Source organism: Simochromis diagramma, unplaced genomic scaffold (genome assembly GCF_900408965.1).
Source record: "Simochromis diagramma unplaced genomic scaffold, fSimDia1.1 OVJJ01000031.1, whole genome shotgun sequence".
Classification (NCBI taxonomy): Eukaryota; Metazoa; Chordata; class Actinopteri; order Cichliformes; family Cichlidae; genus Simochromis; species Simochromis diagramma.
In genome coordinates this window covers 954,963-968,143 of record NW_024386983.1, presented here as the reverse complement: position 1 = coordinate 968,143, position 13,181 = coordinate 954,963, and the positions used below count along the sequence as shown (strand labels likewise).

Here is a 13,181-nt window from a genome sequence, read left to right as displayed (position 1 = left end):
GAAAATGTCCTATGAGCAGGAGTTCTCCGCGAGAAAATGACTTGTTGATACCAGAGGTCAGAGGAGAATGGACAGAGCGCTTCGAGCTGGGCTACAGCAGCAGAAGACCACAATGAGTGTCACTCCTGTCAGCTACGAACAGGAAAATGAGACGACGGCTCACACAGACTCACCAAAACTGGGCAGCAGAAGACCGGAAAGACAAACCTGGTCAGAATGTGGCTAAACGTCATAAAATCATGGATCCATCGTGCCTGTGTCACCAGTTCAGGCTGCTGGTGTGATGGTGTGGGAGTTATTTCCTTGGTGGACTCTTCTCTCCTCAGTACCAGCCGAGCATCGTTCAAACTCCACAGAATAAATCACCACGTTACGAACTCAGATCATCAAACTGGTTTCTTGACCGTGACGTTCACTCAAACATCCACAGTCACTTAATCTTAATCAAATAGTCTTTTTTTTTTTATGATGTAGTGGAGTGGGAGGTCATAGACGTGCAGCAGCTGTGTGACACTGTCATGTCGAGGAATCTGAGACATGAAGAATTAAAACGGCTCTGAAGGAAAAAGAAGGTTCAACCCGGTTCTAGCTAAGTATACCTTAAGTATTGGCCCCACTGTTACAGACTGCATGCTGGTCCATCAATAACAGGACAAGCGGACTCTTCAAACTGATGCATCTGCCAACTACTGCAGTGCTCCAAGACATCAGAGGGAGAAGATGTTGGAGAGGAGGAGCCATCCAGCTCGAAATGACCCAAATAAATGTTTTGGTCTTTTTCAAGACCATGCAGTGGGCGGAGTCAGGCTCTGATATGATTGGGATAAGTAGAATCTTACTGTCAGCTTGCAGTACAGTACATAACACATTTACCTAAACTGTATTTGTGAGTGTGTGCAGCATTTCTTAGCACTTCACAGACTCTGTAAAAACGCTGCTGCCCAATTTGTCGAGAACATGAGCCGAGGGTCTCGCAGGAGGGAGTCACGCTGGTGTTTGTGAGCGTCTGTGACGGCAAAGTTTCCTCTGCTGGACGCTGCACAGCAGTAGATGTCATTCCTATTTCTAATCTCCCAACGGAGAGGGCAGCCACAGATGGCGCCTGCCAATAACATCGCACGGCAGATTTGACGAGAGGAATTTTCATACAAAGACGGAGAAGTGTGGTGCTGGGGAAGTTGTCGGGGCGCGACCTTTCATTGACGTAACTGTGTGTGTGTGTGTTAGTTAACCCCCAACCTGGAGCAAACTCCTGCTTTAGTCCCGTCCAGCTGCCGTTCTAGAGTGAAGCCAATGTTTCACAGTTTGAATCGTCAAGTATTTAGAACATTCAACATGACAGGCTTCAGACGGCTTTTATTGGTCACATGGCATCATAAGAGCTCTAATTAAGATCAGAGACCGTCGTTGTCAGACGCCCACGCCATGTTGCTCTATTGCATCTTCTCTACGTCACTTACATTCATAGTCATTATTCATGTACCTGAAACGAAGACTAACTGCACAAACAATATGTGGAAGAGGGAAAGGAGCAGCCAGGTGTCGGCTACCAAATGCACTGATTAACCGATCATCTGAAAGCTCAAGCTTCCCTATAAAAGCAGAGGTTTGGGCAGTTTGCAGGTCTGCAATCAGCAGTGATCTTAGAGAAGCGTCTGCTGAGGGAGGGCTACGAGGCCATTTCCTTAGCTGAGGTTTACAAAGGCTGAATAAACCACTTCTGGAACAGCGTCCTTCAAATGGATGATACCAATGTGGAGAGGTTTGTCCTCAACTGCAGAGATCCTGAAAAAGAAAAAGTCCAGACTGCTCAGCCTGCTGACACCTTCAGAGAGCTGTGCTTAGATCCACCGTTCAAATCTCAATGAACTGAAGCAATGCTGGAAAGAAGAGCGGCCAAAATTGCTCCACAATGGCGTAAAAGACTGAGAAGGTCCGATTCTTCAGTGGCAGCTTGATTCCTTCACACAAACACAACGTGAAGGAGAACGGCGGCCTTCTTTCATCAGCTGTGAGGACGTGGAGGATGATTGGGCCACAGACAGTCCCTCTCCATCTGTCTCACTCACACACACGTCGGGTATTCATTTCTTGTGGGGACATCTAATTGAAATAATGCTTCCCCTCGCCCTTTACCCTAACCATCAAAAGTGAATGCCTAACCCTGAGCCTAAACCCAACCATAACCCAGTTGTAACCCTGACACTAAAACCACATCCTGAGTCTGAAAAATACCTTCAGACTCGTGAGGATTTCCAATTTTTGGTCCCTACAAAGATATGAATACACACACACACACACAGACCAGCTGGGGCTAGCAAGTGTTACCTTAAGGGTCATTAAGGTAATGGAGTCTCTTATTTGATGAGGCATGAAAGATCACCAGTGTCAACTTTAGTCGGGCTGGAGTGATGGAGGAGGCGTTTATCTCATCAGTCATCGAATTAGTGATTTTATCTGCAGCAGGAGAGTAAACGTGTGTGTGTGTGTGTGTGTGTGTGTGTGTGTGTGTGTGTGTGTGTGTGTGTGTGTGTGTGTCTTTTAGGATGTGTCGTGTCTGAACCGCGACAGCAGTAAGGTCATCGTGGTGGACTGTAAGCGGGAGGCGTTCAGCCTGCAGCCTTTCAACGGCCTGGCTCTGAAGAAATGGGACGGAAACTCTGAGGACCGAACGCTCTACGACCTCGCCAACTTCCTCAAGAGTAAGACGCACGGCGAGGCGTTCGGGGACCGTCCTGTCACCCAGCCGTTCCTTAACTTAATTTGTTTTTGTAGTTGACTTCTGCTTCTTGTGTTCGTCAGTGCATCCCTCTACTGTCACTAAGCTCATGTTTGATTGGTTGACCTTCCCGTGTTTCCTGTCTGTTGTTGTTTCACCTCCTCCGTCTCCTCCTCTCCCGTCAGCCATCGCTATGAGCGGCGTGGACGACGTGCGTTCGGTGTTGGAGAACTACGCGCTGGAGGAAGACCCCATCGAGGCCTTCAAGCGCCGACAGGCTCAGCTGGCACAGGTAGGAGCAGAAATCAAACGCACCTGTCACAGGTTTCACCTGGAACGGCTTTGACTCTGTTTTCTCTGCCCGTCAGGAGGAGGAGCAGCGTCTGTCCGAGCTCTCCCAGCAGAAGAAACAGGGACTCTCGATCGGCTCCATCGCCTCGCGGTTTTGGCGCTCCAAGCAGCAATGAGCCCCACCCCCTCCCTTGCTCGCTTTCCACCTATCACTCGTCCAAGGTGAGGGTGAGAGAGAGAGGAGGGGAGAGACCCGTGTGCTGCAGGCGAATGGTCTCCGCCGTCACGGACGTCTCAGTGGGCGGGGCTGTTGCGCTGGACCGGAGCTAGGACTGTAACTGGCCCTGCACTTCCTGGTTTTTGTGGAGGTGGGGCCTCATCTTTGTGACACCTGATGCATTTTTAAGCATTTAAGAGGATCCAGGTCGGTCTAAACTCTGGTTGCTGGTGGTTGGAGGCTGATCGGGAATCAGCGCTGCCGTCGCCACTCCAGCTCCGGTCGCCTCGCCGCTCACTGGATCTGACCTGAGATCAGCTGTCATCTGCCACACTTTGAGAATGTGTATTTTATTTTCTGTTCCTGTGTGTGTGTCTCAGACTGTGCTGTTGGAGGCGAACGTCACATCATGAATATTGTTTATAATGATACAAATAAACAATAAGTAGCATTTATGAGAGTTTGGTGAATATGTCAGAGCGCCAAGCGGCGTCGGCCGCCGTGGCGTAGACGAATATGCGTCCAGGACGTAACAGCGAGAGGGATGAGGTCTTGTGATGTTCTGTCTGTGTGAGCACATCCTGGTGTGTGAGACGTGACTCTGAGGAAGAACAACAGACTGTGTTGGAGGAGTGGAGGAAATCTTGGCGACAGTGTTTGGCTCGGGGTGGCTCACCTGTCGTACCTGGTCTGGTCCTATGAGGGCTTCATTAGATCAAACTAGATCACGTTAGCTTGCATAGCTCGGCAATATTAGGCCACCAGCAGACGTGTTCGGGAGCACCTCAAGGAACACGTCAGAGAGCCTGAAGTGTTGACCCGACCTGCCACCCCGACTGAACATGTGATCGATCCACAGAGATCACCTCCACGTGACGAAGCTACCAAAGATGCATGCCGAGCCACGCCTGGTTCCTGTGCTGTACACAGTTGTGCAGAAGTCTTAAGCAACCCCTCATTTCTCTCTGTTTTGCTTCCAAGCAGTCAGACTTTTTCACAAAGAATCCTCCTCCAGCTTTCTGAAGATCCTTCAGTGTTCCCTCGTTTCCAGTCCTCGTACCTGACCATTTTCAGACGTTTTTCTTTGTTTCCATTTAACTCTGACCTCATCACTCAGGCATCATAAAGGCTCCGAGGTAAAGTCGTTATGTCTCTGCACATAACGACTTGCCAGAATCCATCTTAAAGTTTATCTTCAGGCTCTTTGATGAAAGCAGCCTGTCACACAAACCGATGATTTATTCTAGTTTCTTTAGTTGAATCTGTGAAAAATCCTGAAGATAGTAGTTTGTCATAAAATGTCATTTTTGGACCAACAATGGATTCTCTGAACTATTTGCAGAAAACCTGGCGGATCTCGCACGGTGTGCAGTGTGTCCTTAAAAAATGTGAGGAAACTGGACAAGTGGCGGACAAAACAACAAGTGTTCAGCCTAAAAATCACGGGGCCTTCAGCTGAACCATCCAAACTACACAAGAACTGGACTGAAACTCGGTAACAACAGGTCAGAGGGAGCGATGAGTCCAAATCTTTGGCGATATGTACAGAGGAGGTCCAACAGTGAGGCCACAGTGGAGGCTGGGTCTGGATTTCAGTTAGTGACGTTCGATTCATCAGTTTTAACAAAGTACCATCAGACTGAATTTGATCCTTCTGCAAAGCCTGACAATGATCCCAACGCAGTGAAAGCGCACAGTGCAGCCTCCTGCAGCGTAGCATTACTGAAGCAGTGTGGGATCCTCCCGGCAGAGCAGAACAAGAACAGAAGAGCTTTGCGTGTCCTTCAAGAAGCCTGGAGAGATTTTACAGCCTGTGCTGGAGAATAAAGGTGTCCACTCAAATACTGTCACCCGTTTCTGCCTCATAGAGACCGTGTTTCAATAAATCGCTGCACTTGGTTCTCATTTTCCTGCAGAGTATAAAGATTAGAGGAGAGGCGTAAGACCTGTGCACAGCGCTGTACACGAGTCTGATGCGGTGGCTCGTTCTTGGCTTTAAACAGCAGCGTGTTTTACAAAGAGGACGGCGTGCTGCATTTCTGCTTTACACTCATTTAGGAAAAAACAAAGACTTTCAGTCAGATCTGCTGCAGATAAACCGACGATCGCCGCCCTCCGAGGCCTCCGAGTTTTATTCTTTCTCCAGAGCAACGAGTCCAGAGATCATTCGTCTCAATATGCATGTTGATGTAAACTCACCATTGGTAATAAACCCAGAATAAATCAAACCGACCAGCGTGACGATGTGTGGATTTTCCTGCTTTTTCTTCGGTCTTTTTAAAGTGTAAATCGGTGGAATCTTTGGCGTTTCAGGCTCATAATATGAATCATTTTAGGTTTTATAGTTTTCCCTTCGCTGTTTACAAGCTTTGAATTTTCCCTCTTTTAATGAGATTGCGCTGGTTCAGGATGCTTCCCTCTAACAAATGCATCTGAAACGTGCTGTTATTGAGCGCGTTGGACAGAGGAGGACACGGCCGGGATGCTTTTGATCTTCTGGCTGCTCCTCGGGCTTCGCAGAAGCGTTCGTGCCGAGTTTTAATAGAACATGTGCGGCGCTGCTGTATACGTTTAATGTACGGAAAATGAGGCCGGCGCTGGGCCGAACGTGAGAAATGTGCTCTTTGTTGGAGTTACAGCAGGAGCCCCGTGGTGCCCAGAACCTGTAAATATGTTTTTCTCTTCACAGCACGTTTATGTCCCGTGGAGGCGGGACAGGTACCACCTGTGAGATGCAGGTGGTAACAAATTACACCAAGTTTTGGTGTCTGACAGCCTGGTGTAATTTGTGTTTTATATGTATTATACGTGTTAAATTATCACTGAAAAGTATGAATTGGTCCAGGCTATGTGCTGGGTAGGCTCAGGGTTATTTTTGCATGTTTTCCTGGTGTTTACTACAGGCAGTGATGAAACCCAGAACACTCCTGTGTGAATAAATGTATAAATAGCATATTTGGAACACTTTGCCATTCAGACTCCAAATATTTGACCCTCCTAACTGCTCATAAAGTGCAAATACACACAGAGTCCTGCCAAACTCAACTGGAAATATATTAGACATAAATCCCTCTCATAAACTCTACTTTGGACTCTTAGCAAAGGGGAGGCGGCCGTCTTTAAATAATTGAAGCAGTAACTTTCCACTTTCTTGCTGTTTGTGCAGTGGGAGCTGTGGGCTGCTCGGGGTTTAAGGCAAACAGATTAAATAGAAAGTCAAACACAAACTAAAGCAGATCTTCATTTATCCAGAGTGGGTGATGAGCCCCCCCACATGCTGCCGTTTGCTGAGGATGGAGTGGTTTAAAAAGTCTGTTTTTACAGATTACAGGATTAAATAAGGAGACCGCGGCTGACTTCACAGAGCAGGGGCGGTTCATTTAACCACAGGTGGGCCCTGAAATCTCAAGTTGCTGCATAATAACAAAAATAGCTCCAGATTCTTTTACTTTGGTGTGAAATCAGTACCATCCCGGAAAAGTTCACATTTAATGACCCATCCGTTTATAATGAGCGGCAGAGAAAAATGTGTTTTTCTACATTTAGTTCAGTGTGATCAAAACAACCCGCCAGCACGGCTCCTCAGCTCAAACTCATCACATTTGATGCTCTGTCCGACTCGTGACACAGATCCAGATCTGCAGGATCCAGGAGCTTGTTTCCATTCTCAGTCCTGTTCTCCAAGTCTGAGATTTAACTTCCTGCCGATGCAAACTGATGCACATAAAGCACGAATGCATGCTGTGTTCTTAAATGTAGCACCGACATTCATAAAGGAACACAAAAGCATGGTTTCATAACAACAGCAACAATCTGTTCTTCTGAAATGTTCTCAGTAAAAATGAAGCTTTGATTGTCGTCTCTGTGCACGCGACGTGAGATCCACGATGACAACGAAAGATTTGATGTCGTTTTCTGCAGCACCGCTGAGGATTTGACCTCAGAAACGATGTGACTGAAGTTCAGACTCATTTGCAGAGACCTGTGATTGGTTAACTAGCTGATTAGTGTTTGACGGCCAGGTGAGGCTCGTTTCACACCAGAAATGGAAAGTTCATTTCCATTTTAAAGCATCAGCCCCCCTCCTTCCATCTGCTGACTGATGCAGGAAGGTGTGATCATGCCGACACCGACTATTTGCTGGTTCCTGCTTGAAATGCTGAAAATGTCCTGATTTGCTTTAAAACAGCGGTCCCCAACCCCCGGGCCTCGGACCGGTACCGGTCCGTGAGTCGTTTAGTACCGGGCCGCGAGAGTTGAGGCTCAGGTGTGAAATGTCTGGTTTTCAGGGTTTTTATCGGTTTTCAGCGTTATTTTGTTATCGTTTTTATCGTTTACTCGGTTTTCCTGGGTCTTTTCACGTGTGTTATGAATAAATCTTCTTTTTTTCGGTACCGGTACTAGTTTTATTTTGTTGTATTTATCCGCGACACCTTAAAGGCCGGTCCGTGAAAATATTGTCGGGCATAAACCGGTCCGTGGCGCAAAAAAGGTTGGAGACCGCAGCTTTAAAATAAACGCGGACACAACGAGCACATGATGTTGTGAGAGTGCCCACCTGCAAACAGGCAGTGAGGTGAGCGAGCGCGCGCCCAAATCCGCCGCTCCACGTGCACGTGTGTGTGCGTGTGTCCTTTTTAAGTTGTGGCGCTTCCATCTTAAACAGAAACCATCAGGTCCATAGGTTTTCTTTCACAGATCAATACAGCTGATCAGTTTGTGATCATTTCTGGTGACGTCATTCAGACCGTGAGATTAAACCGTTAATGAACTCCCAGATGTTCCCAGATGTTCCCAGATGATGAAAAACGCTCATGCTAAAAACGCACCCACAAAAAAGACTCATCAAAGATCATCTTCCAAATGTTGGAGGTTTAACTTTAATTAAACAACAAATCTGTGACGGTCACCTGTTTATAAAAACTCTACAGCAGAACCTGAGAGACGACCATCTACTGCTCACTGAAGCCTCAGCGAAATGGTCTCAGTGGATGGGCAGCTGTCAGGAAGCCGTGCTTAATGAAGGGAAACTGAAGGAAAGGCTGGAGGTATGAAAATGACACAAGAACTGGGCTGAAGATCAGAGGAACAGGTGTGATGGAGAAATGGGTCCACATCATGGTCAGGAGAGAGGCTCAGCAGTCAGTCTGCAGCCAGCTGCGGTGGAGGCTCTGTCGTGGTTTGGGCTGTAGGTCAGCCAGTGGTGTTGGAGATCTTTGTTAAAACTGATGGACTCACAAACACAGAAAGAACCACCTGATTAATAACAGCTTCATTTTTCATCCCAAACTCACTGCCATGACTCAAAGTCTGAGGCTTCCAGGAGTCAAACTTCCATAACAAGTAAAAGTTCACATTTAATGATCACACATCTACAGATGTTCCAACAGTATCTCCACCCACAGCTGTCATCGCCTCAGCAGGTACTGTGCTGTGTTTTTCTGAGAAAGCTGAAAGTATTCAAGAGTTTGCTGCATTTTTGACACTGCAAAAGCTCCAGTGGGCCAGACTGGACCCTGAGCTGCTCGTTTGATTCCCCGATCTGAGAAAGCTCGCATAAGAGCGGAGACAAAAGGGCAGACAGACGAAGAAGAACACGTGATGTGGTCGAAATGTTCACAAACACAAAGTCTGGCTTCGTTTGCACTGATCTGAGCCGCGGCTCGTGTCTGAGTGCAGGCTGGGAGGTTTGGGACCTAAATGTGCTTCCACTCAGACTTCCCACTCAGCGTGGAGGTGTGAACCTGGGAACGCCGAGGCTGCCGCAGAGCTTTATGACTCCTCCATTTGCCTCACAGCAGCTCACGGCTGTTCAGCTGTCACACGCTAACAGAAGGCAGCAGACTGCAGCCCCAAAAACACTAAACCAGCCCAGGTGTCGCATTTACACTGAAACACACTTTACTTACACCGGGGGGATAATTTCAACATTTATTATCAATATGACAAAGCGAAATATCTCCTAAAGGTAAAACTACTCACAAGACGAGCGCTCAAGTAAATTATAAAAAGTAAAATAAAACAAAGGAGATAATAATTTAAATGACAGTTAAAAACAAAAAAACAGAAATATTTAAAGTAAGAAAATTAAATGAAAATTCTGAGTCTAAAAGTAAGAAAAAAAAGAAAAAAACTCTTTAAAAATATAAGAAAATATAAGAAAGATATAAAAATATATATATAAATTAAATATTTAAAAAAACTGAGTAAAAACGTCTACAGTAGAATAAAATGTTTCAGAGACTAAATTATGAATTCCATAAATTCAGTAAACTATAAAATTAACTAAATGAACCTTTAAACAAATAAAAAATGTAACTTTGTTCGTGTGGGCGGGGCTAACACAGTCCCTGATTCACAGGTGAGACTTCACCGTGCTCTGTCATTTACCTGCCTGCTCCTTCAGGACCCTCCAGACTACGCCCCCTCCTCCTGATGCAGAGCGTTTGTTTATCTGCGCATGTCTGCTCAGGTGTCAGAGTTGACGCCTCGCTCACTTTTGTGAACGCACCAAGCTGTTCACACCTGAGACTTTCCCACGGCCTGCCTCCCCCCCCAGACACCTCCTTTATCCTCCTCGCGGGCGGCACACGCCATGTGTCGTCTCACCTGAACAAAAGCTCGTGCCGCCTCTCCTCGGGCCATTTGGGCACGTGTTGGAGGACAAAAGGAGGCGATGGAGGTGTGAAGCCTTTCAGGTCCTTCCGGCGGCAGTAAAACCTCCTCAGGAGGAGGAGCAGAGCTCGGGCTGATGGAGCACTGGGCCTCCTCTTCCTCACTTCAGAGACACAGACACACACCTGCTGACCTTTAACCTCTGACTTTCGCTCAGTGTAAACGAAGCTTTACCTGCGATGCTGTGACGCAGTCCGCGGCGTTTCACCTGATCAATAAAGCTTTGAACAAAACAAAAGCAGCAACTGAGGCTCACCTGCATCAACCTGTCGCTCCCGTGCGCAGGGGCACGCGCACATACTCATTTGGAGGAGGCGAAGCGCGTGGCGCGCGTGTGTCTGAGGAGGAGGGGGGGTCTGATCGATAAGCAGATGGCGCGCGATTGAATATGTGCATATTGTCCGCTGATGCTTCCTGCTGGTGTGTGCACGCGCCCTCACTCCCCGGGGTGCCGACGCTGCACGTGCTCATCAGGTAAAAAAAGACGCTCTAAAGCTCGAAACGCATGCGCCACATTATATGAGCACGTGCAACTCGCTCATATAATAAACGGAGGCCATTTTTCATAATTTAATTTCATTCATAAATCACACACACACACACACACACACACACACACACACACACACACACACACACACACACACACACAGAATCAGCATACTTTATTAATCCCTGAGGAATTTATGTGGGTTGCAGTTGCTGCAGTACAGTAACATCAACAAAAACAGACTAAACTATTTAACAATACAATATGTCAGGATATAAGGAATAGCACAATATATAAAAATCAACACATAATAAGTATCCAGGGTTGGCAGATGTGATTATAAGGAAATATCTTGAAAATTGACAGCAACAAGGTGGAGGAGCTGTACAGGGAGCCACGGGCAGGAATGATGTCCTGTGTCGTTCAGTGGTGCTTTTTGGTGACCTCGGTCTGTCACTGAACGTGCTCCCGTGGCTAGCCAGCACGTCATGGAGTGGGTGGGAGGGGGTGTCCAACATTGTCTTTATCTTGGACAACATTCGCCTCCGACACCACTTTAAGGGAGTCCAGCTCCAGCCCCACAACATTACTGGCCTTGTGGATCAGTTTATTTTGTCTGTTAGCATCAGCAAACCTCAACCTGCTCCCCCAGCATGCAACGGCATAGAGGACTGGCCAAAACAGACTCGTAGAAAATCCAGAGCATAGTTCGACAGATGTTAAAGGACCTCAGCCGCCTCAGAAAATAGAGATGACTCTGGCCTTTCCTGTAAAGTGTAGTAGTGTTTTTAAACCCAGAGGCATTTATAGTCGTCCACGTTGACCCCGTGGATTGAAACGGGGTCAAGTGTTTCCTGGTCTTACTGAAGTCCACGATCAGTTCCTTGGTCTTTGCCACGTTGAGCTGCAGATGATTCTGCTCGCACCACGTGACAAAGGAGTCGACCACAGCCCGGTACTCTGACTCATCACCCCTCCTGATGCATCCATGCATCCATACACAAACACTGCATGAAGCTGACGTGTTTCCAGCGTCAGGCGGCTGCTGCAGGACTGAGACGGTCTGACTCGAATGTTTAAACATGCATTCGTGCACTAAAGTGCTTCCTCTCTTTCTAGCAGATTCAATAAATTATGTGAGAATGTGGTTTGAGCAGTTTTCACCTGCATGTCGATCACCTGCAGCTCTGATTGGATGTTTCTGCACATCCTCCTTGAGATTCACGAGCTGCACCGAGCTCCCTGCTTAAACAGCACGACGTGATGAAGGTTAATATGAGCTGTAGACGATGTGAGGGGCAGAGCTGTGACACGTTGTGTTTTTGCACATGTATGAAACCAAACGGCAGAATTGGTTCTGGGATGTTGTTGGACTCGGATGTGCAGCCGAGTCAAAAGTTTCTGAAACGTGTTTTAGGGTTTGGGAAAAACTGCACTTGATTCTTGAAATGAGACGTCGTGCTGTGGTCTGAGGATAAGATCAGACCTTCACCCTGAAGCCTGCACAGCTGGAAAAATGATGCTCTGACTTTCAGCTCTTCCTCCTGTTCTTCCTCAGTGACACCACATGGGCTGGGGTCATGTGACCGGTTTATGTGTGAAACATCCAGTTTACAGCTCGGAGGAGTTTTCACGCCTCCTTCTTGTTTCTCTGAGACTCTGCCGACTCGTCTCGAGCCAAACATCTGTTGTTGTTGGTTTATATTATAGAATTCATCCCTGCGACACACACACACACACACACACACACACACACACACACACACACACACACACACACACACACACACACACACACACACACACACAAACAATAGGGTGTGATGAAGCGTGCCTCGTGCCAGGAAGGAGGGGGGCTGAATTCAGGACCAGCAGAGGCACGCGCTGCCCTCATTCAAATACAAATGGTGGAGGTGGGGGGTTGGGTGGTGGGGGTGGCAGCCCAACAAAAGCTACAGCTCATCAGCATGAGCGCCTCCTCCTCCTCATACACCTGAGGTGAAGGGGAGGCCCGAGCTTTGTGTTTCGGTCCATTCGCTGAACATTTTCCTGAAAGTGAGCAGGAGTGTCTTTGTTTTCACAGCTGACAGCAGAAATCTGTGTTTATGGACGTGCTCGTCAAACCTGTGAGCTCAAAGCTCCGCAGTAGCTCTGAGATCAGGTTTATTCTTCTAAATTTAACCAGAGTAACTTTCAAAAGTCACCTGAAAGCTCCACAGCTGTTAAACTGGTTTAAAGTTCTCTCTGTAGATTAGACCCCACCACCACCAGCACCACCACCACCACCACCACCACCAGCAGCAGCAGCTGTTTAGCTGCAAACAGAACACAGCCAGCTGAAAACTGGCACCTTCACAGCAACGCAGCAACAACAGCTCTGATTGGTTAAAACTCAAGTCTGTGTGCATTTAAACACCCCTGGAAACACCTAGTGATGGGCTCAGGGCTCAGGCATTACCAGTAATACATGAATGAATGAATGAATGAATGAATGAATGAATGAATGCAGCCGGCCTTATATACTCTCATGTGTTGACACTGTACGCAGAGAGTTTATGGCTCTGTTTTTGGTGACAAGTTAGCGACATCAGCGAAGCTCCACAGCCTGAAGGTGGGTCATTATCATACAGCTGAGACCCCAACAGACACACACACACACACTAAGGTGCATGTAATCTAGATTGAAATCTCATTTGTTGAAGTGTGTGTGAGGCGTGCCTCAGCTACGGCAGCCTGGAGGCGCAAAAGCGGAGGAACGAGGAGCTTGTTTCAGACAGCAGCTCCGAGGC

At 47.4% G+C, this 13,181-nt stretch overlaps 1 protein-coding gene across 1 annotated transcript in view; it reads left to right on the top strand.

Moving 5' to 3' along the window:
* timm50 (translocase of inner mitochondrial membrane 50 homolog (S. cerevisiae)) overlaps positions 1–5,455 on the top strand; it is a 30,144-nt gene extending 24,689 nt beyond the window's left edge. The window contains exons 9-11 of the mRNA XM_040039618.1: positions 2,546–2,702; positions 2,905–3,011; positions 3,088–5,455. Coding sequence (XP_039895552.1) covers positions 2,546–2,702; positions 2,905–3,011; positions 3,088–3,186 — 363 coding nt within the window. The 3' untranslated portion in view covers positions 3,187–5,455. The remainder of the gene's footprint in view (positions 1–2,545; positions 2,703–2,904; positions 3,012–3,087) is intronic.
* Positions 5,456–13,181: the final 7,726 nt, after the last annotated feature.